At 40.7% G+C, this 25,396-nt stretch overlaps 1 protein-coding gene across 1 annotated transcript in view; it reads left to right on the plus strand.

The window, feature by feature from the left end:
• The first annotated feature begins 2,756 nt into the window (after positions 1 to 2,756).
• ARNTL (aryl hydrocarbon receptor nuclear translocator like) overlaps positions 2,757 to 25,396 on the plus strand; it is a 48,819-nt gene continuing 26,179 nt past the window's right edge. The window contains exons 1-11 of the mRNA XM_015412804.1: positions 2,757 to 2,833; positions 3,853 to 4,000; positions 5,505 to 5,525; positions 11,008 to 11,046; positions 11,644 to 11,685; positions 16,946 to 17,103; positions 18,013 to 18,092; positions 22,296 to 22,388; positions 22,679 to 22,796; positions 22,896 to 23,045; positions 23,746 to 23,992. Coding sequence (XP_015268290.1) covers positions 3,861 to 4,000; positions 5,505 to 5,525; positions 11,008 to 11,046; positions 11,644 to 11,685; positions 16,946 to 17,103; positions 18,013 to 18,092; positions 22,296 to 22,388; positions 22,679 to 22,796; positions 22,896 to 23,045; positions 23,746 to 23,992 — 1,088 coding nt within the window. The 5' untranslated portion in view covers positions 2,757 to 2,833; positions 3,853 to 3,860. The remainder of the gene's footprint in view (positions 2,834 to 3,852; positions 4,001 to 5,504; positions 5,526 to 11,007; positions 11,047 to 11,643; positions 11,686 to 16,945; positions 17,104 to 18,012; positions 18,093 to 22,295; positions 22,389 to 22,678; positions 22,797 to 22,895; positions 23,046 to 23,745; positions 23,993 to 25,396) is intronic.

Here is a 25,396-nt window from a genome sequence, read left to right on the forward strand (position 1 = left end):
CTGGAGTATCAGAAAAAACATAACAGCACCAACACACTTCGGTTCTCTTCTACCAGGACTCTAATCAGGAAGTGGCCTAGATGCTATTCTTTCAAAGAAGTCCTTGAAGTAACTTAGCAACGGGCGTGGGGGGGTCACAATATGAAGAACTTGAATGTGTTTGTGGCCGTGGGTGTTCAGAGTGTGGTGTAGCAGGGCAGCATTGCTTTATTTATAGAATATTTTGTGCACTGCCTCAAGAAGGAATAGGGGGAAATTATTGTCAGTGTTCTCTTTCATGGCATAATAAAATGAATAGCTGTCTCCTGTCAGTTAAAAACAGCAACAAAAAACTTGTTACAGAATAGTTGACAAATAACACCCAGACTAGACTACCTTTTACTGCAACCTCAGTGTGAGGGATTTTACAAGGTGGTTATTGTTTTCAGCCTTGAGTGAATGAATGTGCACATTGTATTCTGGTGAACTTTTTTAAAAAATAAATAAGCCAAACTAGAGTTTGATCCATAAATGAAATGTCAATTGAATGTTGATGTAATGGAATGTTCGGCTAGTCCTGCTTTAAGGAATAAAACAGGAGTCCGGTGGCAATTTAAAGACTTAACAAAATTTATTTCTGCATAAGTTTCTGCGAGTCAGGACTCACTTTGCCAGAGGCATGAGATATATGTTTTGAAGCCAGTTTATGTGCCTGACAGAAGGAAGGGGATGCTACAAAGAGAGGCAGGTTCAAAACAAGATCCAACCTCAAGATATATCAGTTCACTCAGAGTGGGTGCTGGATACTCCCAGCTGGCAGGCAAAACTGTTGTTTAGGTAGGCACCAGGCTTTAGATTTTGCCTATCAAATAACAGCTGGGAACTCCTTGCATCCACTCTGAGTAAAGTGATTACTGCTGGGATTTGTTCTTGTTTTGAACTGGCCTCTCTTTGTAACATCCACCTCCACACATACACACCTTTTTCTGTTTGTATAAATCAGCCTCATGTATTTGATGAGGTAAGCTATAAGGGACAGAAGCTTATGACAGAATAAATTTAATTAGCCTTTAAAATGCCACTGGTCTCATATTCTCCGCAGCAACAGACTAATACAGTTGCCTGTCTGGAATTATCATCATGGAATGCTTTAGGGAAGGATTTGACCCTCTGACATTGTCTGTTGCATATATCCTAGGTTCTCATGTGGTGGACAGGACCCTTAGGGTGATCATGAGACACTGTGGAGTTGGAACATGGGAAATAATGTTCTGCACGCACACAAGCAGTGGTGGAAGGAGGAGGGGTCCTCTGGCTATAAGACGCCAAGCAAGAATTCTGCAGCTAACAGCTACAGAAAGGAGCTTTTCAGTTCCAGAACTTGAGGGCAATGCCCATAACTGCGAGGCATGTCCTTATGCTGCATAAAGTTAGTAAAGGGCCAGCTGCTGTGTCACCTGCACTGTCACCTCTTGGGTAACCAGCTGAAAAACCTTTGGAATTTGGAAAACAAGGTGGTTCATTTATTTTAAAAAAATTCTTTGGTGCTATTGTCATGCCCTTAATAACCAGCATAGGTGTAACAAAGCTGTTGGGAGAAATTGCAATATGGGATTCAGTGCAAAGTGGTTTCCAATATTAACCTTCCAAGAAAATGAGGCATATATTCCCTCATCTTGGTCTGAATACATAAAATGGATCTAATGACATGCTAAGGTCGGGTGGGACTTACTGATAAGAACCCAATTTCATACAAATGATATATTATAATTTTGGTCTTAATCTATGAACCAGAAGTGATACTGATTTATTCAACTGATTATAAAGTTAATACTTACTGTTAGCTTATTAATTCTTTGTAGTTAATTTATAATAACTTGTTGAACAAAGCTGTTCCAGCTTAAAAATCAAGTTATAGTCTACTGTTTCATTATACTTATGCATATTACATTGTTGTATCTTTACAAAATAGTGAAGTTTTTAAAATATGATTATACTATGATTGTATACCTTACTAAACTTCAATAAAAAACTTTAAATTAAAAAAAAAATAACCAGCATAGGGCATCTGTAAGCAAGCATGGTTGTCAGAAGTTTTGCAGATTTACACAAGAGCATTTTCCCATTCACAGAAGATCTTTGCCTAATATTCTGCTTCATTTAAATTAACGGAGAGGCTTGTGCAGGCTAGGAGCTATAGGTCTGCATTTGGTCTCATCCGTTTGCCCGGTTTCAGGCTGGGCCAGTCATCTTCTGTCTGATTATAATTCTTTTTCTGTGACATCTGAGCTTCAAACACAGATAGCCATCATCAGGATGACATTGTTGAGAGTCGTGAGGGACTCGCTTGGGTGAGAAGCTCGCTGGGAACACGGAGGAGGACTCTGCTGAAATTCTGATTTAATTATTCCTTATTTTCTTGAAGAGAAGCTGTATTGGGGGTTCAGGATCAGCAGAAAGGCATGACGACACTGTAAGCAAATAGAAATGCTATGAATCCAAGCAGATAAAGATTCAATTTTAGTTTGGGCTATGCAGTTTCTTGCTCTTTTATCTTTGAGCACGTGCGGTTGTCCATGGGGTCGCGAAGAGTCGGATTCGACTGTGCGACTGAACAACAACTGTCCTAATTCCAGTATGTCAAAGTTCTGCTTCTAAAAAGGTCAACTGGTTTATCTAGTTGTTTGGTAGAAGACGATTGACCATTTGGTATTTCCCTCCCGCACACTCAGACTTTTGAAGGCGTTTCAATGACGCGGCTGGAGGACATGAAAAGAGGGTTAAGGTGACTGGCAGCAGGCAGAAGCTCTTCTTTTCAGAGCGGGTCTTAAGATTCCAGAGATCAAGCTTTCAGGTAAGGACGGATGTTGGGGCTTAGAAACTTTTCTGATGTGTTTATTTAATTGTTTCACAAAGGGGGAAGAAACAAGTCGGCTGCTTTCGTTTGTAGACCTCTACAATTCATGTCCCTTAAAACCATCATTAAGTTTAATTACTTTATACCCACTTCTTTTTCTCTGTTAAGCGCTTTGGACATTTTGCAGCTCTTCAAAAAAGTTCATGTTTGTTTCCTGTTCAACTATGATGCCACCTATTTTTCTGTTTTCTCTACCTCTGTATATTCGTCTTGTATTTGCATTATCTCTTCCCTCATCTTCAAATGAGATCCCCTCCCATACAGTTTTTAGGCATCAGGCAGCTTGAAACACTGTGTAAAACCACAGGAATGTAAACATGTCCAGCATGTCATGCACTTTGCATGACTATCTGTTTTTCGGGATCAACAATTTATTCTTTTATAGCCTTAAATTTAAATTTATTTTTTTTATTTTGAGTCACCGTTCTTTTTCATAATAATCTGGTTTCTAATTTGCAATTACAGCAATAAAGTTGACTTGGAAGACCAGGTCATAAGGTCATCAGTGAAGTCACTTAGTGCCTCTGGGCAAGTTTTCTTAGGTATTAGGGTTTTAAAAAAGGAATTGGAGAAGTTCATGAAGGATAAATCTGCCAACCATAATGTAACTTTGATACGAGAGCCCATATTATATCAGGTTGCCATCTGCTGGGAAAAACAGCAAATGGCCCTTTGCGTTTTGCTTTTCTTCTGAGCTTCCCACGAGCAGCTGGTTTGGTCATAGATCTAATATAGCAGGGCATTTCTTTTCCATTCCTCTTGGCTGAATAAGAACCAAATTGTTTCCTGCACAAAATCCTGTTGTGATGAGACAAGAAATAACTGTAACTCACGTTGAGCCTTTGGAATAGAAGGGGCAGTACATCTGAAGGAACAGATAATTTCTTTGTAATATAAATCGACTTTGTAATGTAACTAACCTCCATGATTATTATTTTTTCTCCTGGTAATTCCAGACAATTCAATGGCTGACCAAAGGATGGATATTTCTTCTACAATCAGTGATTTCATGTCACCAGGTCCTACTGACCTAATCTCTAGTTCCCTTAACACTTCAGGAATGGATTGTAATAGGAAAAGGAAAGGAAGTTCTACTGATTATCAGTAAGTGCATCGCCCATTAATATTACCCTTCAGATATTCCTTTTCTTCATATTGCAGCTTTACTTACTTAATTCTGTGGGTTGATCTCTGAATCATGTTAGCTGAAGGCAGAGGCAGATTTTCCCCCTGCTTTCTCCCAGTAGCCACCTGTGAGACCTGAAGAAGTGATGCCAAAGAGTGGGGAGCCAATGAACTAAAAGCCATGCAAAATGGGTGCTGCAGTGAGAAGGAAGAAGCAGTCGAAGTTGCCCTTTCTGTTTCCTCTAGTGCTGGTGGGAGTAGAAAAGAGGCATGGGATCCAACCCAAGGTTTTATAGTGGAAGCAGAAAGTCTTGCTCAACTTGTAAAATGTGGCATGGTAGACTATTAACTCATCATGGTAATCACAAATATAACATCCTTTGTTAGAGATAGTTGGGCCTCAGGTGATATTGAACACACTTTGCACATACCTTTTTTGTTTTGTGAAAATTGTTCCAACCCTCCCTCCCGGCTTCACATTTGCCTTTATTAGGAGAAAGGTATGAAAAGCGGTACTAAATATTTGGTAAGTCACCTTTTATTCATATACCGAAATGAAAATAAAATGCAGTTCTTTATTCTCTATTCTAGCTGTGTTTCCAAATCAGAGTTGGCTCTTCGGGGTCACACATTTTTAAATATCATTACACTTGAAAATGTAGAACGGGAATGCAAAAACCAGCATCCTAGAGGAACGTGAGCTGGGGTTGGATGCTACTCCTTGTCTGGTGGTAAACCTGGGGCTGTTACTTTATAGTGTGTGGGAAAGCCCTGCTTCCCCTTCATAAATATGAATGCCAATCCAGATAAATTGAGTCACGCTTTAGGTATCATAAGGGCATGTTAGTCAATGCGGGGAGGGCGGGGTAAAAAAATCCCAATAAATAAATAAATAAATTTAAATGGTCTATGTGGTGCAAGCCTAAGAACACTTTCTTGGGAGTAAGACCATTGAGTAGACCTGAGTAGGGTTCTTGTACAGGATTGTTCTGTTAAATGCAACTCCGTTTTGGGGCCAAAATCTCTAACTAATTTTGGAGGTATGTCATTACTCCTCTCTGATGACACATGTATTAGTGCTGTTTTGAGGGGGAGTGATTACGCTTGTAAGGAAAATATCATTTGAGGTTGATCGGTCTGTAATCACACAAACTCATGTGGAAGAAGGGCCTGCTGAGCATGTGTAGGTTCATAGAATCAGGGCTATTTTGGGGCAGGAACACACAGGAACGGAGTTCCGGCTGGCTCCCGAGTTGGCCACGCCCAGCAGGAACTCATTAGCATAACAGGGCACACCCAACAGCAGAAACTCATTAGGATTGGCTACATTAGGGGTGTGTCGCCTAATATGCAAAGGAGTTCCTGCTACAAAAAGAGCCCTGGCTGAGATATTGTAACAGTGTACTAGAGCATTAGAATTCAAAATGTATAATGAGCCATTGTCTTCCCTCAGTATACTGCATAATATTTTCTCTCTTTTCAGACTTGATGGCTTTTCTTTTGAGTAAGTACAACGATTGGGAGAGAAATTCTGTTACAGCACTTGACTATATACAGACAACTCAAGAGATCGTGTTGCAGTTTATTAAATGCTGTTTGGTTAGTTAGTGAACTAAAGAGTATAAACAGATTAATTAAAATAAATACCTGGGAAAATATACTCAAAAGCTATGCAATTTTTAAAAAACACTGTAAACTATTGTGCATCCTGCTGTTTCAGTCTGTCTCCCATTATAACAGTAAGTAATCTCAACATGGAAAATAGGCTTCCACAGATATGGAAGCTGCTATGGGTGTTGGAAATCCCTGGAGTTCAGCAGTCCAAGTTATATCCAGAGATTCCTGAGTGTAGCTGTGGGCATGGAGCCCTTAAACACATGAAGCTGCTTTATACTGAATCAAACCCGTGATTCATCAAGGTCAGTATTGTCTACTTAGAATGGCAACAGCTCTCAAGGTCTCAGACTGAGGTCTTTCACATCACCTACTACCCCATCCTTTCAACTGGAGATGGTGAGGATTGAACTTGGGACCTTCTGCATACTAAGCAGATGCTCTGCCACTGAGCCACATCAGTTCAGTCACCTCCTACTACACATCATTTCAGTGGTAGGGAGAGCAGCTGAGTGCTCACATCACCTTTGGACTGAGGTGTGCAAAGGTATCTTTGATAACAATTTCTCTTAATTTCTCAACTTTGTGGCCTTAGTAGAGGTAGCTGGCTGGCCAGTGTGTGAACAGAATGCCAAAGTTCATCAGCCTTTGGTCTGATCCAGCATGGTTCTTCTTATGTTCTTAATCTTTTAGTTTATTTTTAGACAATAGTTAGATATTTTAATTAGTTGAGTTGAATCCAAGGATCATTTCCCACCAGTTGAAGGGGTTACATTGGATGATTTTTGCCCATTTTCCAGATTTGTAAATATGCCACACACTGCAGATCCCCCCCATCCCACACATACACTTTGTTCCTGAGAGTTTCTGGTTCCCCAAAGTAGCATTCCTGGGAGCTCAGTGGTCAAGCATAAGATCCCTGCTGGAATCAGATCAGTAGTCCATCTAGTCTAGCATCCTGTTTTACACAGTGGCCGACCAGTTGTCATGAAGAGCCAACAAATGGGGCATGGAGGTTGAGGCCCTTCCCAATGTTGCCTCCTAGCACAGAGTTTTATAGGTTTGTTGCCTCTAAATATGGGGCTTCCCTTCACTCACTATGACAAGGAGCCAGTTTGGTGTAGTGGGGTTAAGGGCGTGGACTCTAATCTGGGAGAACCGGGTTTGATTCCCCACTCCTCCACTTGCACCTGGCTGGATGACCTTGGGCAAGCCGTAGTTCTGATAAGAGTTGTTCTTGAAAAAGAGCAGTTTCTGTCAAGAGCTCTCTCAGCCCCACCTACCTCACAGGGTGTCTGTTGTGGGGAGGGGAAGGGAAAGGAGTTTGTAAACTGCTCTGAGACACCTTTGGGTAGTGAAGGGCGGGGTATAAATCCAATCTCCTCTTCTTCTTCTTCTTGATGGACCTGTCCTCCATGAATCTGTCTTACACCCTTTTAAGGCCATCCATGTTTGTGGTCATCATTACATCCAGTGGCAGTGAATTCCACAACTTAATTACTTGTTGAGTTAAAGAAGTATTTCCATGTGTCTGTTCTGAATCTATTGCCCATCAGTTTTATTAGGTGCCCTGAGTGGTAATATTGTGGGAGAGAGAGAAATAGTTCTCTCTCCACTTTCTCTACCCTATGCAAAGTTTCATAAGCCTCTGTCAGTCGTCCCTTTTTCTAAATTCAAAAGTCATGGACTCTTTAGCCTTTCCTTACAGGAAAGGTACTCCACCCCGTTAATCATCTAGGTTGCTCTCTTGTGTGCTTTTTCCAGTTCTGTGATATCCTTTTGCAATACAGTGACCAGAACTGTACACAGAATTCCAGATGTGGGCACACCATTGTTCCATACAAGAGCTTTACCGTATTGGCTGTTTTACTATTTTATTATTGGCAGTAGCAGGAAGGGGAGGGGGGAGGGAATGTTCCATTGTGCTGGTAGGAGTAATTCTCCTCCGAGAAATGACCTTTGGATCCAACCTGCTGTGTTAGCTTTAAAAACAAAAATAAAACAAATCTCCGGCTTTCCAGATGTTGCATTTTTCTTTAGGGCATTCTTCTGGTGCAGTTTCCAAACTCTGAAACACCTTGTAGAGGAAGGGTGGAAGTAAAAACAAGTCTCTAAGATCTTTATATATTGTAGCCACTCTGTGTCATGAGAAAATTAATTAGTATGCCTTGCTTATGAGCACATCTTTTCTCCCCCCCACCCACCCTTTCCATAGCAATCCCTTCAGACCTTTAAAAAGCTGATGGTGGAAGTCACGGGACCCATGCTAACAAAAGGCTACACAGGCCGGGAGCTTTAGTAGAGGTGGCAAAACTGCCCCATCTTCCTCTTTGGACTGCAGCGTTTCTGTTGGTGCAAGAGGCTCTGTTGGTGCGAGTTGCTGTTGATGCGAGAGGTTTCACCAAGCTGTTTCACCATGTTCCTGTTCTTTACTGCAGCTTACTAGGGCGTGTAGCTTTTTGTCCATATAGATCTTGTGACAGCCCAGCATCAGCTTTTCAGCGATGGTTGCTGGGGGAGGGAGGAAGCAAGAACATTCTGACCGATTTCACACAAGAGCTGCGCCACGGTCGTGCCCCCCTTTGCCCCGCTTCTATTGGTCAATTTCCCACTCGAAGCCGCGCAGCCGCATTTTGACCCGTGGCTTCGCCCAATTTCCCCCGCAGTTTCGTGATCCTGTTTTTTGAGGATCACGAAGCCGCGGGGAAAATCGGGCGAAGCCACGGGTCAAAATGTGGCCGACCGGCTTCGAATGGGAAATTGACCAATAGAAGCGGGGCAAAGGGAGGCGCGACTGCGGCGCAGCTCTTGTGTGAAATCAGTCTCTGTGTCAGTGAGCATCTTCTTCTTTTGCTTTGTTGGATCCAATCTGTTGTCTTTTATTTACTATTTCAGGCAGGTTTTCTGTGGTATGGAGTTAAGATGATGAAGAAACTGTAAATGATGAGGACAGAAGTTAGGGAACTTTGAGAAGTTGCAGGGAAATTTAGAAAACACATCCAGATCCACCCTGTTCAGGATTCTATCAGCTCTCAGGGGCTTGAGAGGCTTCATGCATTTCCATGCTGACTCTTTTTAGTCCCCCCCCCCCTTAAATGAATATCAGCTGCTCTCTGCATACCATCCATCCATCCAAAGCCTTTTATTGGCATATGCATGAAGATACAGTAATCTAAATACAAAATCGTGCATAGTAAAATTAGAATTGCAGAGTAACATCATAATAACTCTGCAACCATGTCTCTTTTAGTATTACTCTGTCTTCATCAGACCACTTTGGTTCTCCCCCAGTCCTCTTTTAGTTAGTTGATTATCATATTTGTCTCCATATCTAAGGAGTCCTCCACGTGCGGATATATAGGAAACTTTACCTTCCCTATTGGTGGCCTAGCTTTGCTGCTCTTGTGATTGGCATAATCTTCTCAGCTTGTTAGATACAGTGATAAATGAATACCTATGAAATGGGGAAATTTGGGGGTGGATGGATTATTCCTGCCTTCTTCTGGGTGCTGGAGAACCTTAGTAGTAATTCACTGAACAATAGCTTTAAGTGTTGCCTACTCTTCCTCAACTTTTCACTGACTACTGGTCAATGAATGTATCTTCAGCAGTGGTTCATATTATTTATGTATTTGTTGTTTTGAATATAAAGAAATTCAAAGAAAAAAGCAAGGCTAGGATATATAACCAACCAATATTTACATATAAATTGACATTCATAATATAAACTCAACCTCCCCCCGCCAAATCTCAATATCTTTTACCCAAATCCATCCCTGACATTGCATCCCTAAGAATTACTTCAGTGGACTTAGTAAGGTCATTAGGTTTGTACTATAAATTAGGCTATCCTGTCAACAATGAAGTCTAACACTATTCAAAGTTAAGAAGTAAAAATAATACCTGCCTCAGGCTCTTTTTCATCTGTTCTTCTCGAGACTTCCACTTTTAAAAATGGCAAATGTGGAATCGATTAATTCACCTCTTCTCTTCCCTACTGCACACCACACAGCATAGTTTTTTTTAAGTTTGTAACTGAATGCATTAATTTTCAAGCCCAAATAAATGCTGTTTTTAACATCTACCTTTGACTTAAAAGTGGGAAGGATCTATGTAACTGGCTCACAGAAACTCTAAAACGCAGTCTGTTCCCATGCAGTTTTTTCCCTCTGACACTAAGGACACAAGCAGGGGGAAGTTAGCTGGCTGTGGAATCTATTGCCCTGGTTTTATATAAAACACATCTGCTAGTGTAGTTCAGTGGAGTATGCTGACAGAAAGAAAGCACTTAGGAAGTCCTGCTCATCTAAAGCAGTGGGAGAGATGCTTGGGGCTGGGAACTTAGGGTTGGATCCTATGTACTGTGAGTGCTAAATAATTTGTCCACTTCTGCCTTCCCACTGCAGCCTGCTATACTCTTGAAATCCTATTCTAGGTTACAGTGTGGGCCTTTGGGCCCATGGGGACAGCATGAGAGAGGGAAGAGTAACCAGAGTCTTGCAAAAGTGCACGTCCATCAGCAAAACAAGACATTTTTTTTATTATTATTTATAAAATTTAAAATACAGTCGGTAGCAAAACAAGACATAGATTTCAATTTAAGGATGAGGATTGGGTCTTGAGGTAGCACATGCAGTAACTCAAAATAAAGAAGAGATATGCTGTTCACTGTTCCCTTCTGTTACAATTTTTATACAGTTCATGCTCTTTATGACCTTAACAGTTAGATTAGATATTATGGAAAGGGAATTAGATGTACAGATGCTGCCATTTGTTGGTTATACTATGTACTTTGGCCCTTAATGGATTTTCCTTCTGAACCATTTTCTTTAATTAATGATATATCAGTGGATTAAAAAAACTGGCCAGGTTCAAAGATAGGTTCAGCTACTTCTATGCATACAAGAGTGTTTTAGTGAAGATAGTTGTATCGGGCAAGTCAGTCCTGTTTGTTTCCAGAACTAACTGATTTTATCCTTATATAATACATGTCTGTCTGATTAACTTGAAGAAATGCTTAGCCAGTTTGGTGCAGTGGTTAAGTGTGCGGACTCTAATCTGGGAGAACCGGGTTTGATTCCCCACTCCTCCACTTGCACCTGCTGATGTGACCTTGGGTCAGTCGCAAGCTCTGGCACAGCTGTCCTTGAAAAAGAGCAGTTTGTGTCAGAGTTCTCTCAGCCCCACCCACCTCACAGGGTGTCTGTTGTGGGGAGGGGAAGGGAAAGGAGTTTGTAAGCCGCTCTGAGACTCCAAGTGAAGGGCGGGGTATAAATCCAATCTCTTCTTCTTCTATGTTGGAAGGTGATGAGTGGTATTACTTTCTGGTGCACTTCTACCTGTTGATTGTTTTTTGTTGCTTTTGTTTCTAGAGAAGGTATGGACACAGACAAAGATGAACAACATGGAAGGTATTTGTTGCTGAACAGACTGTGCATTTCAGCAATAAAAGTGTATTCAAGAGTGTATTCTGATAGTTCTGAGTGTACTTTGTGTAACTGAAGTCTGTGGGAATCCAGAGAGTATATAAGAGCCAGAATAATCCCAATGAAAGATCAAGCCCTTGTATAGTACATAGATGTGAGACCAATGCTAATCTTGGTGAGAAAATACTCAGTTGCGATCCTTCTGAAATTTAAGTGTTTAGTGGCTGGGATCCAAAGAACAGCACATTCAATTCTGTGTGCTCAAGGGGGGGTTTAATTTAAGTTTCTTGAAGAACAATCCCCCGTGCCACATGGCAAACTGCTTTTGAAACTAAAGGGATTTTCAAAAGCAGATTGTGGCATGCCGTTGGAGAATGCTGTTCAAAGAAAGAAAATAAAAAATCCCACCAGGCATGCTCAGGTTTTTGAACTGTTTGGATCCCTCATCAATGCATGCAAGAAACTTAATGTTCTAGCCATTGCAGTTGCAGTAGATCTATACAGATAAATGGAAATATTCCAGAATTGTTATGAACTGTATTGTTATGAAGGCTTGACTGATATCACTTTGCTCTCCACTAGGTTGGAATATACAGACCAACAAGGCAGAATTAAAAATGCAAGGTAAAATAGTTATAGTTTTAATTTTTTAAAACTCAGTTAACAGTGACTGACTGGGCTTGAGATGTGATATGTTCAGCTTTTTGGGATGTGTGCCCAGAATAGAACGTTTTCTGTTTATCATTGGATAGCTATTGTTTGGATCCAGCACTTGTTCTCTGCCAGTGGAACGCTGGCTCCAACCCAATGACTTTACACCCCTGGGAAGTATATTTGTATTTTAAGTTGAATGCAAATGTTTTGCAGCATCTGGTTCTTGCACCTGTGTGACTCTAGATATTACAACACACCTGACAGGCCTCTGCCAGCACAACCTCCATTCACTTCTGGCGGCTTCTACTTAAAGGGTGTTGTGCAACATTAGCTACTTGTCTCTGCTGTTTCCAACCTTATATGTGGCTGATAAAGAGACTCCAGTTATCAGAGAAGGCATTGAATTTTGGGTTAAATATGAAGTCCAAAAAAAAATGAGAGCCGTATTACAGAGAAGTTTATTGAAGGACAGTATCACAGTTTTAGAGTGAGGTAGCACACACAGTTAATGCTATAATAATGACAGCTTTTGCCTGATGACTATGATAACTGTAATTCAGGAAGCAGGAAACAAGATGGCAATACAGGCTTTGGGATAGAGTTCAGATTCATTGTAGTTTTTTATTTATTTATCACACTTAGATCCCGCCCTCCCAGCAATACCCAGCTCAGGGCGGCTACCAAAAAGGGTAAAACAGCAGTACATAATATAGTAATCATAAAATCATAAAAACAATTACACATTAAAAGGTGCTAACCAATAACAGTCCAGATGTCATTAACAGTAGTAATTCACAAGATGACGTTCAGCTTCGATGCCTTTCTAGTGGTCAGTCCCGATCTCATATCGTGCGGCTGGCTCAGGCTGCTTTGAGGATTCCAGGGGACAGGGTGTTTCCCCCGGGGCGGCTCCTAGTTGAAGACCTGGTGGAACAGCTCCGTCTTGCAGGCCCTGTGGAACTGCATAAGGTCCCACAGGGCCCTGATCTCCTCCGGGAGCTCATTTCACCAGAGAGGAGCTGCCACCGAGAACACCCTAGCCCTGGTTATAGCGAGCCTGACATCCCTCGGTCCAGGACGTGTGAGTCAATGTTGAGACCCTGATCGCAGTGCTCTCTGCGGAACATGTGGGGAAAGGCAGTTCCTCAGGTATGTAGGTCCCTCATCATATAGGGCTTTAAAGGTAAGAACCAGCACCTTAAAGCGAATTCGGTATGCTATCGGTAGCCAGTGCAGTGCCTTCAGCACAGGCTGAATGTGCTCCCGCATTGGGAGGCCCATTAACATCCTGGATGCTGAATTTTGCACCAGCTGTAGCTTCCGGATTTGCGATAGGGGCAGCCCCATGTAGAGAGCATTAAAGTAGTCCAATCTCGAGGTGACCATTGTTGCCAAGTCATTGTGTTCAAGGAAGGGAACCGACTGCCTAATCAGCCGAAGATGATAAAAGGCCGACTTGGCAGTGGCTGCTACCTGGGCCTCCATTGTTAAGGAGGCATCCAGGAGCACTCCCAGACTCCTAATCTTCGGTGCTGGCATCAAAGGTCGGGGGTGGGATCCCTACCCCTGATCCGCCCCAACTTAGGCACAGGACCTCCATCTTCATTGGGTTCAGTTTCAGTCAGTTCAGCCTAAGCCACCCAGCCACATCTTGTAACGCCCAGTCAAGATCTTCTGTTTTGGAGTCGGGCCAGCCGCCCAACAGCAGATAGAGCTGGGTGTCATCAGCGTACTGGTGACATTCCAGCCTATGTCTCCGTGCAATCTGGGCAAGGGGGCGCATGTAGATGTTAAATAACATCGGGGACAGCACCGCCCCCTGAGGCACTCCACAATCATGTGGGTGCCTTCAGGAGAGCTGTTCCCCGAGGGCCACCCTTTGTCCCCGGCTCTGGAGGAAGGAGATGAGCCATTGGCAGGCAAGCCCAGGTCGGTGAGGCGGTGGGCCAGTAGCTGATGGTCGACCGTGTCGAACGCAGCCGACAGGTCCAACAGCACTGCTGATCCACCTCGATCCAGATGCCTCTGAAGATCGTCCATGAGGGCGACCAGTGCCGTCTCCGTTCCATCACCCAGGTGAAAGCCGGACTGGAAGGGATCTAAAACAGAAGCGTCATCGAAAAAGCTCTGGAGCTGCATCGCCACCACCCTCTCTATTAACTTGCCCAAATAGGGCAAGTTGGAAACCAGCTTGTAATTCGCCAATTCAGCCGGGTCCAAAGATGGTTTTTAAGGAGAGGGCGTACCACTGCTGTATGTACTTTCAAGCTCATCGTTTTCTGAACCATCTGTCAACATCCATTTGGTCAAGGCCTCTTTTATAGTTTGTGAAAGTACAGTTCAAAAGTTGTCAGACAACTGCAGCATTCCTTCACTTGATTTCCATTTTAGTTTGTAGCTGATGAAGTTCTTTCAGAGGTTAATGGCCTGGGGTTGCTGTCTGAACTAATATATTCAGACAATAACAAAAACACTGTGTGAACAGGCTGTTGAGCCAATTAGTGAGAATGACTCCTTTAAATTTTTTAAATCAGGTGTAAAAATATCTTTCCAGCAAAATAAGTTGTCTGAAACCTGTTTTGTGTGATTATTTACATGACACTGCTCAGATTCTTGAATAATGTATTAAAGTGAACAAAAACAATATCCAAGAAACATAAATGATATATATATATATAAACAGTAACCACAAATATTCAACAATTAGAGAGCAAGAAGACAGGCAGCCAGTTAACAATCCCGTTTCAAAAAATAATCTTCATCAGGTCTGAAGGAAGTTTTTATTTTATTTTTATTTTTTTAGCCCCCCAAAGGGGATTGGGTTTTTTTTGCATTTTCTAAAAACTACAAACACCACAACTAAAAATTGGAAGGGGAAAGGGAAACTATACCCTATCACTATGACTATGGAAAATGGGTAAAGGGTAAACTTACACATAAACACTACTTGATGGGGGAAGGAAACTACCATTCTAAACTATTATCATCTATAGGTTTGGGAAAAGGAGAGCTAATACATATCATGATCTTATTAGTTAAAAATAAGGCTTGTTAACCTGATATTACAAGTTTGGTAATCAATTTGATTCATTACGATATTGCTTTAAGAGTATGCATTTGATAGCTTAACACAAATTCTGCCTTTAAAAACTATTGTTCTTGTTCTAGAGTCTTTTCTTCCTGCGTTTCTTCGTTTTCTTGGGTTTAGGGGCGGCTTCTCCTTTCTCTGATTCTGATGATTCTGGTGATGTGGAAGTAGTGCTTTTTGAATTCTGTGAGTAGGATTCTTCTTCTTCATCTTCTTCCACCTCCTGATCCGGTTTAGAGTTCTTTTCTTTCTTTTTGTATTTCAAATTAAACATTTGCTCCATAAATTTTTCAGCTTTTGGAACATAGTCAATTTTATATTTTTTAATCCAAGTAGTTGAAACTCAGTCCTTCCGGGAATAACCATCTATATGGTATTCCCTTTTTTTGCAGAGTAAGAGTAAGCATCCTGTATAATTTCCTCTGTTTCCTGACTTCAAAGGGAATGTCTTTTAGTATTTTTATCTCTTCATTCTTAATTTTTACAGTCTTACCCATTGTAGATTTTAGTACCAGTTCTCTGGTAGATAGTTTCGTGAATTTTAGGTAGATTTTCCCTGGGAGTTTATTCTTTTTTATAAAATCCGGGTAGGAGTCATTGGTATGTTATTTCCGGTCACCAGTTTTTTCTCCGGTACTTTCCGTCCTCTCCCAGCCATAATATCGACAAGAAGTAAGTTTCCCAAAATAAGAGAAAAGTTATGCGATTTAAGTCCGCTTTGTATTTTTTGGCAATTTTTGCCTTCGCTTAACTTCTTATGCGTTTGTTTTAGCTTTAAGTTTTTTTATTTCTGATTTAAAACCGCCTTTAAAGAAAAAGGGGGGGGGAATGCTCGATCTCTCTCCCTCCACACTTCAATCTTAGGTGCTTCCAATTACTACCAAGGTCCGTTCGCTTTTTCACCTGAGCGTTGCTTAACTGACAGTTTGAAGACCTGGAGATCTTTTTGAAGCATTTTAAAGTTTTGATCGTGGTCGCTTGCTCCGGCAGTCGTCTCTAAGCGCCATGTTGGCTCCACAGTGACGGTACTTTTCGGGGATAAAGGGAGCCTCAATTCCTTGGCTGTCGCCTTGGAAGAGGTTCTCCTCAGCTCCCCAGGCTGAGGGTCTCCTACAGAGACCCCGGGGAGGTCCGGGACAAACTCGGACCCCTCCCGTCGGCCAGGTCTCGGCGCGTCCCCATCAGAGTGAGATGGGACACGTCCGAGCGGTGAAACGCTTAAACCGGAAGTCCTGAAGGAAGTTAATACTCCAGAAACTCCCTTGGTGAAATGAGTTGCGCAATAGCAGAAAAGGTCAAGCCTACTAGAATAAGTTACATGAGAAGTTAATATACATCAGGTTACTTCATATTGTTATCATCCTTGTGAAATTATATAGTCACTAATCACCTAATAATTGGCAAAAGCCCGTTCAAAATTCAAGTCAAGCAGAGGTTTTAGACAGGTTATTTAGCTGGAAAGATATTTTTACAGCTAATTAAAAAAATGTAAAGGAGTCATTCTCACTCACTGGCTCAATAGCCTGTTCATACGGTGTTTTGTTGTTGTGTGTGCATATCTCCACACCATGGTCCTTTTTTTGGTTTGAACTAATATATTAACAGGAGTAGATATTAGTCACACCTCGCGCTCTCTGTAGTTCCTCTTAGACCTATTTATTTATTTATTTATTTATTTATTTATTCAACTTATTATACCGCCCTAACCCCTAGGGGTCTCTGGGCGGTTTACAGGGGTGTTCTATGAACTGTTATTACCCTATCTAAGGCCACATACTGTAGGGGTGGGGATTTCCTACCAGCACCCTGTGGTGGGTCCGCTGCGTCCTCTCTCTGGCTCGGCTTTCTTTCTTCTTGATGGTTTCTTTCTTCTCGACGGTTTTTCTTCTTGCAGAGGCTTCCGCATACCTCAGATTATACCATGGCTTGTATCATCAATTGCCCCCTAAATTAGATGGGACACAGTTAAGATCCTCAGATTATCCAGAGTTTTCTTCCAATTTACTTTCAGATCATGCAGCCAAAGCAAGTTAAATGAATGGTTTTCTCTGGTTAACAAACCATGCCGTCGAGGCTTGCAGTGGGTCTCTGGACAGATGGATTTTCATAATTTATATCTGTTTTGCTTTCATTTTCACTTAGGGAGGCTCACAGTCAGATTGAAAAAAGACGTCGTGATAAGATGAACAGTTTTATTGATGAATTGGCCTCTTTAGTGCCAACATGCAACGCTATGTCCAGAAAGCTAGATAAGCTTACAGTACTGAGAATGGCTGTTCAGCATATGAAGACATTACGTGGTAAGTATTAAAAGAGCTGTTGCTACTACTAGGGTGATTACATCTGGCACCCAGGAAGTACAGTCATGGGGTAATAATACTTAAAGCTTTGAGTATTCAAGGCACTTTATGTGAATTACTGCGATAATGGGTTATATCCTATCAGCCCTCCCCTTCCAAAACTCCTTGCACTGAAGGAATGCACCATTCTTAGCTAAGTGGATACAGCCCAGTATTTTCAAGAGCTCTGTAAGGTAGTCCATTATTATCATTTTCTCATTTTGTAGAATTGGGGGGGGGGGAGATTTGAATGAGTGACTTTCCAGTATATGCTTTTAAGCTCTGTATGATCTTATAATTAGTTGGCAATATTTTCATGCTGCTAAGAGGTATATAATATGTATGTTTCTCCTTTACTCAGAAAAGTTTATCCAAACTTTTGAGCTGCCCTGATCTTTTCAGCAGGTAGAATCAAAAGGTGGTTGTCTCATAGAAGCTTTTGAAAACATCTAACTGGCTTTGAATTTGTTAAACTTGGGGCCTTGGAGGAACTGAGGGGAAGGATAAAATAATAGATGAAAGAATGCCCTCGACATTCCATGTGTTTGTTCAGCCCTCCTCAAGCTGTGTTTTAGAAAGGACCCCCCCCCTTTAAAACAGGTGATGTTCTGCATATCTATGACTAGGGGTCGTTTCGTAGAAAAAGAGCTAGGGGAACTCATTAGCATAACTCATTAGCATATGCCACGCCCCATGACATCACCGGAAGTGTGTCATAAGGCCACACCCACCACTCAGTCTTAGTCTTAAAGGTTAGTCTTAAAGGTGCTATTTGTTAGTCTTAAAGGTGCTATTTGAACTCTTGGACTATTTTGCAGCAACAGACTAACACAGCTAATTCCTCTGAATCTAAACCCCCCTCTGCTTAAGGTGCCGCAAACCCGTATACTGAAGCAAACTACAAACCTGCTTTTCTGTCAGATGATGAATTAAAACATCTTATTCTTAGGGTATGTGTTAATTTTAAAAATTAACCATAGAAAGTTTCAGAGCATGAATGAGTGTGTAAATTTTAGTATGAAGAAAGAAGATTCTTTTATGTATGGAACAACTTTCTTATATGTGACACTGACAAAAACTTTCTCCAACATAAGAGTTGGATATTACAAGCAAAAGCCTTGCCCCTTTCCCATAAATGGGCCCCTTCCGCATAACTTTGTAATAAACATATACATTATATTCTGTTAACTGTACCAGTCCAAGAGTTGAATAGGCTTTCCAGTACTGTGGAATTCATTGGCTTGGATCCTACAAACTACAAGCACATCAGGACTTGCAAAAACAAGTCATACCTACCTTCTCTTCAGTGTCTCCTTGTGACTACTGTAAAGCTGATGTTGGAAATCGGGAGAGTCCTGTGGACAAAATACCATTTGACACTGGAAGTTGCAGTGAGAAGGGGGAAGAACTGATTGAAATCACTTGCCCTACCTTCCTCTTCTACTAGCAGAGGAGGCACGGCAGAGCAAGCAAAAGGAAAGGTAATTTCACCTGATTCCCTTTCCTTATTCAATGCTGCTTGGCCTCTTTCAGCATATGCTCCATCAGTCTACAACATGCACTTTTCAAATATTATAGGGGGCTGGTAAGGGGTGAGGGATAAAGATCCACAGGTATCTTCCAGCATCCAAGCCAACATAAGTGGAAGGAATGAAGAGCCACTTACATTGGAGAAAGACTCCTTATGCTGGAGAAGGGCTCCCAGCATTTCTGACCAGAGTAGTGGGATACATGCCAGTGACTTGAAAACTGCATAATAAATGAACAGCAACCACAAAAAGTGGCCAGGTGACTCATACTGGAATAAGGTTTTGAAGTTTACAAACATATGCATCCAAATTGTAAGATTAATTTAGGAATCTTATGGCTTTTTCCCAAAACCAAATATTGATTTGGCTGACTGTTCACCTCAGTCCAGCTATTGCTACTGTGAATGATGCCATCTACATTGAAGAGAATGGGGAGTTTCAGAATGCACTTGCATTGAGAAGGGAAGGATTGGTTTGGATTCAGCCAGCATTTCTGCTCAGTTTTACACAATTCTCCTCCTTATCGCATCTTCTGTCCCACGTGGCTGTTGTCCATGCAGGTTCCATGATTCCCAGCATAGTGTTTTTCGTAATGAAAGAGGATCCCTCCCCTACCCTTTTTAACAGCAAAAAACTGGTTGGATCCAACCCATTGGCTTTACTTTATACTTTGCTGTCCAATTAAAGGATTTAAAAAAAATCAAATTAAGAGAGTCAAAATTTAGTGGATTTTTTTAACTTTACTGATTGTAAGACATCCATGTTACTGAAGAGAGTGTCAATAATAAATCTTGTACATTTAACACTAAAATACAATTTTTTGTCTGCAAAAAAATCCTGCAGATAGATCTCCATCCACAAAGTGCCTTTCTTTTGAAAGTTGTGTTTTAGAACACCATGCCAAAGAGATCCCTTTCTTTCACTCACCACAGCACTCAAATCCCCTTTAACTTTTGAGAACTTTATCATAAAATCCTCCAGATATCTCATCAGTTAACAAAATGCAGCTGATGTAGTAGTGAGGTTCTGTCATATCCAGGCAGCTTTAAATTATATGGGAAACAAGTATTTGGACTTAAACCTATATGCATCTACATATACAAACAGATCCATTGAATTTGGGTAGCATTAATAATGGCTTGGATTCACAGGAGGATTTCCATTGTGCTAGGTTCTATGTGTGACTGGAAAAAATCTCATTCTAGCCCCTTGCTAGAATGACGTAGCGTATCCCGAAGTTAAACATAGCATAACCCAAACTGTTTTTCCACTTGCACAAGACATTGTGCACACAATTTCTGGGCTCTGTAAGATAATAGTGAGGGAAGTGCTAGGTATTGCACAAAATCTTATGCAAGCAGAAGTTTACCAGTTCTGTTTATGTGACTACTAGCCATAATGACTAAAGGGAATCTCCGTGTTCAGAAGTAGTAAACCTCTGAATACCAGTGCTGAGAGTCAACATCAGTGGAAGGCCTTGGCCTCTATGTTCTGTTGTTGGCCAGCCATAATAACTAGTTGGCCATTGTGTGAGACAGAATGCTGGACTAGATGGACAATCCAGCAAGACTCTTCTTAATTTCTTGTGTTCTTTATGTTTTTGCTTCCATGTTGCTGGATCCAAGCCAAGATGACACACGGCTTAACTTCTTCTGTGAAACTTTTAGGGAAGGGCATCAGCATAGAGACCCCATACCTCCCCACCAAAGATGTGTTTTACCAGGGCTAGAGAAGAATTAGCCTAGTAAGTGAGGAGCTGCCATCTTGTGGTGTAACAAGCACCCTGAATGGCCTGATGCTTCTGTGATCACTTTAAATGGCCTATTTTTTAAGTGCTTGGTAAGGTGTCCCACAAAAACCATTATCGGGTCTGTCTTGAATGAGTCTGCCCATTTTCCAGGAAACACTTTTGTCCTGGCTTCCTAGTGCCTGCTGTCCAGAGATTACTGGCAGTAGTCAAATGAAAGTGAGGCATTTCTGCCTCAACTTGCTTTGGTGGCCTTTTCTACCATTACTCAGGAGCTGCTCCTGGTAGAATGTAGAATGCTGTAAAAATTCTGCTAGAACAACAGGAGGAATCAATCTCTATTTCTCTTCTCCTCCTTCACCTCCTGTGGCTTTTGGATTTGCTTTTGCAAGGGAAGTTTAAAAACAAAAATTGAATATAAAGCACAGCTAGGGTTCCCAAGTCGGATTGGCGCTGGAGCGGGGGACTCCAGCGCTGTTTTGGGAGTGCGCGCGCGCGCCACAACCCCGTCACCCAGAACTGACGCGACCACACCGGGCATGCTGGTGGCGGGGCCACAACCATCCCAGGGAAAACCATAGAGTTTTCCCTCAGATGACCGTGGCCCCGTCCCCAGCGTGCCCGGCGTGGTCGCGTCACTTCCGGGTGACGTCGCGTGGGAACGGGCCTCTGGGTCCCCCCGGGGCCCGCCCCCCGGGGGGACTTGGCAAGCCTAAGCACAGCATAATTGCTCACTTTAAATAAACATACTGTAGTGTTAAAATGTAATCCTATCAGATATTGATGTATGCTGATGAGAAACTCATTAAGAAACTTTATGTATTGCTTTTAGAAAATAACACCCAAGACGAAGTTGTTAAAAATGTTATGATAAAGTGGGCACAAAACTTGGGTCATAGTATTGAGCTAGACCAATGGTCACAGGTGTGGAAAAAATGTAAAAATTACAAAAGCAGTTTTATATAAGGAAAATATGTATAAGATGTTTTATAGATGGTATATTACGCCAGATAAATTGGCTAAATTTGACCCTAAATGCTCAAATGTATGTTGGAAGTGTCAAAATAATGTTGGATCCTTTTACCATATGTGGTTGTTATTTGATAAAGAAAAAAAAATACTGGGCCTGGGTCCACGAAATTTTACAAATTTTTTAAAAAGGTTCTGTACCCTTTGTTCCAGAAATATTTTTGTTGAGTATTTTACCTGAAAATTATATTAAAAAATGATTCTTATATTGTATTTGACTACAACTGCTAGAATACTTTATGCTAAATATTGGAGAAGAACTGAAACACCTTCGAGAGAAGAAATTTTAAGCAAAATTTTGGAAATGGCAGAAATTGTTAAACTAACTTTAATTTTGAAAGGACAACCAGAAACCACATTTGAAAATACATGGTCAAGATTTTATAAGTGGTTTGAAGACTATACTAAATAAACGATATAGACATTTAAAACTTGTTAAGGATATATAAAGTATAAACTTGATGTATTTGCAAGTGATATTTTAATGATAAAATGTGAAATACATAAATGTATGATAAATTAGGCATGAGTTTGTCAAAGAAGAAATTGAAAGAAAAATTTCCCCCCTTGTATGTTTGTTATGTCTTTAAAATAAAAGAAAAATTATGGGGGGGGGAATGTAATCCTATCAGATTAGAAATTTAATGAAGATGCACAGTGAATTCAGCTTTATATGTTTGGTACTATCATAATCCAGTCTCCAACACAATAATTTTTGTTTACCTCATCATTTGCTATTCCAGTTAAATTTAGATGCAGAAAAAAAATTGGTTCTTGCAGAGATTGTAATGTGTATCACAGATGTTAAATGTAAGTCAATAAACAATTACCTTGTGTCTCCCAACTAGGCTGCAGATGGCTTTCTCTTTGTTGTGGGCTGTGACAGAGGAAAGATACTGTTTGTTTCAGAATCAGTCTTCAAGATCCTCAACTACAGTCAGGTATTTTTCCTGGTTATGTAAATTATAAAATAACAGATCCTTGTAAGGAGAGTTTTGTTCTGCTAAATGGTGAACATAGAAGCTGTGCTTGAACTTCGATTTTCCTTCTTTTTTTGTCCGTGTGGAGTAAAATGAAGTTTTTTGTTGGATAAAGAGCAATCTTATTATGTTATTAGTTCATTATTTAAAGTACCAGTACACTGAAGTAAAGAGCTATTAAGACTTCTCCTCAATACGTGTATAATGCACTGTAGTAATTTAACTTGTCTTTTATAACTCTGTCTGAACAGAATGATCTGATTGGTCAAAGTTTGTTTGACTACCTTCACCCTAAAGACATTGCCAAAGTTAAGGAGCAGCTTTCTTCTTCTGATACTGCGCCACGGGAAAGGCTGATAGATGCAAAAAGTGAGCATGTGAAATGCTTGTGCAATTTATGTCTTTGTGTATGTGTGTGAGAGCTAATTCACCAGTTTGGATCTGTTGTTTTGTTTTGTTTTAACACAGCTGGGCTTCCAGTTAAAACGGATATAACGCCTGGGCCATCACGGTTATGCTCTGGAGCAAGACGCTCATTCTTTTGTAGGATGAAATGCAACAGGCCATCTGTAAAAGTAGAAGACAAGGACTTTCCTTCTACCTGCTCTAAGAAGAAAGGTACCAATAGAATTTTGGTCAATAAGATGTTTAGTTAATCTCTAATGAGATATTATAAAGATGCATCTACACATGGGGCAAAAATCTGACTGGCATTTTGTATTTTATGACTTCTGTCATGTTGAAGCAAATGGCAGGTTCTGCCATTGAATTCAGTACAATCAGAATTGTATTTTCTACATACAGTTGTCATTTTAAGAGTGCATTTTGGCTTCCAACCCCACAGTGGTTTTTATGAGCCCATAGATTTTTAAAGATTTTTTTTTTAAAAAAAATTATTAAACATTTCAATAGTTTTTAAAAGAATTAATATGTAGTTATTTAAATTAGTTTTGCTTCTGTGGCTTTTAAGATCTTAAAAGCTGCTTAAGAAAAACAACTAATGTAAGCAATTTCTTAGATTGTTAAAGAAATAATGTGTAAAAGGAGGAAGGGCGAATTGCACCCCTTCCCTACTGCAACCTTCCAACACATGACTATTAATAAACAATTAACTTTCCCAGTGCCAGAAAGAACAGCTGGGGGAGAGAAACAGGGGGAAAATTTGTGATCCTTGTGTCCGTGGATTGCTGGATCCAACCCAATATGATTGCATTGGATGCCTGCAGTGTTCTTCGGGGTGTTTTGTGTAATGAACCTCTCAAACTGCCCCTTTTACCAATGCAGTACTGATAAAACCTTTTTTTTTTCCCTTTTGTAGCAGACCGAAAAAGCTTTTGCACTATCCATAGCACAGGATATTTAAAAAGCTGGCCGCCAACAAAAATGGGACTAGACGAAGACAATGAGCCTGATAATGAAGGCTGTAACTTAAGCTGTCTTGTTGCAATTGGACGGTTGCATCCTCATGTAGTTCCTCAGCCAGTAAATGGAGAGATAAGGGTTAAGCCGACAGAGTATGTTTCTCGACATGCAATTGATGGGAAATTTGTATTTGTAGATCAGAGGTAAGAATGACATCTTTAATTTATGGTACCAAGGGTTTGGTGCTGATGTTTATTCTGTAGCCTTCAAGATGGTTTGTTCAAAGCAGAAATGATGTCCGTATGAAACTAGATATGTCTACTTGAAGAACTGTGTATCTGTGTGTGTTTCATGTTTGTGTATCTGTTACACTCTAAATTTTACTACTATCATATAAAACTTAATGATTGCTTCAAAATATTGACACACAGTTAATTGTATAATTATCTTATTCTTTTGTTCAAAACAATGGGTATACTCCACAGCCCAGCTCCATGTGCCTTCTCCCCCAACCAACAGGGCATGGGCTGCTGTGCTTGTAAGAGGTCTCTGCCAGGAGCTTTCAAACACGTGATACCCCATTAGGTTGTTAAAAAAAATGCCCACAGGGTTCCAGAATCAAATGTATTGGCTCTCGTGGTTGTGTGAATTTTGAAAAGGAGAGAAGGGACTGATGAAGACAATTCTGTGAAGTTTTTGAACTTGCAATAATTTGTTCCAAATGGGCTGCTAAACCAAAGAATGCTATTGCCCAGTCTTAGGAAAGGAAATTAAAAGAACATGTGTTCTTCTTGTATGTAAAGAAATGGAACCTTTCAGTCTTTGACAGGAAGGCTGGGGTTGTTGGATGGACGCTGAGATTTTTACAGGCATAACTGTAAGTGAAAATTAATAGGACTTTGTAGTATTCCTGCCATGTGGAATTTTTGCATCCTGGGTCCATAATATTGAGATCAGTACTAGCAAGAGCATTGAGATTGCAGTTCACATAAATTCATTATAATACAGTATAAACAACTTACTTCATTAGATATTGTCATGTAAAAGTAAAAACAGAGTGCCCCAGAATTAGCTTTTTACAAACTTTACTTTTAATATACTTAATACAGAACTCCAGTATTATTCTCCATTTCAATATCAAGAAAATCATCACAATCAAAGAAAGGATACTCCCGTTATGACAAGAAAAAATCTGGCAGGCTTGAACTTCACAAGAAGGGGTGATTCATGAATTATGAAGTTCTGTGGTGCTGTTACTGAGAATAGCTGAATTTCTCTGGAAGCAGGTACAGATGAGTGTTGCGTGGCAATTATGACTATTTGAATACTTGGTCACTTGGAAGATGAGGAATGTGGGACTTCACAATTTTGGAGATCAAATTGGCTGGCCTTCCATTAAACTGACAGAGCATTTGTTTGTAAACCACCATTCCTTGTGAAGTTGATGTCTGCCAATTTTTTGTGTGTCTTAACTAGAGTATCCTTTGTTTGATTATGAAGATTTTCTTGATAAGTGAAGTCCAATCGATACAGAGTTCCGGTATTCTCTGCTGAGAGTCTCTGTTAAAAGGGAAGTTTGTGAAAGTAGATCTTTGAGATAACATTGA

The sequence above is a fragment of the Gekko japonicus genome, unplaced genomic scaffold (assembly GCF_001447785.1).
Source record: "Gekko japonicus isolate JY-2015 unplaced genomic scaffold, Gekko_japonicus_V1.1 scaffold821, whole genome shotgun sequence".
Lineage (NCBI taxonomy): Eukaryota > Metazoa > Chordata > Lepidosauria > Squamata > Gekkonidae > Gekko > Gekko japonicus.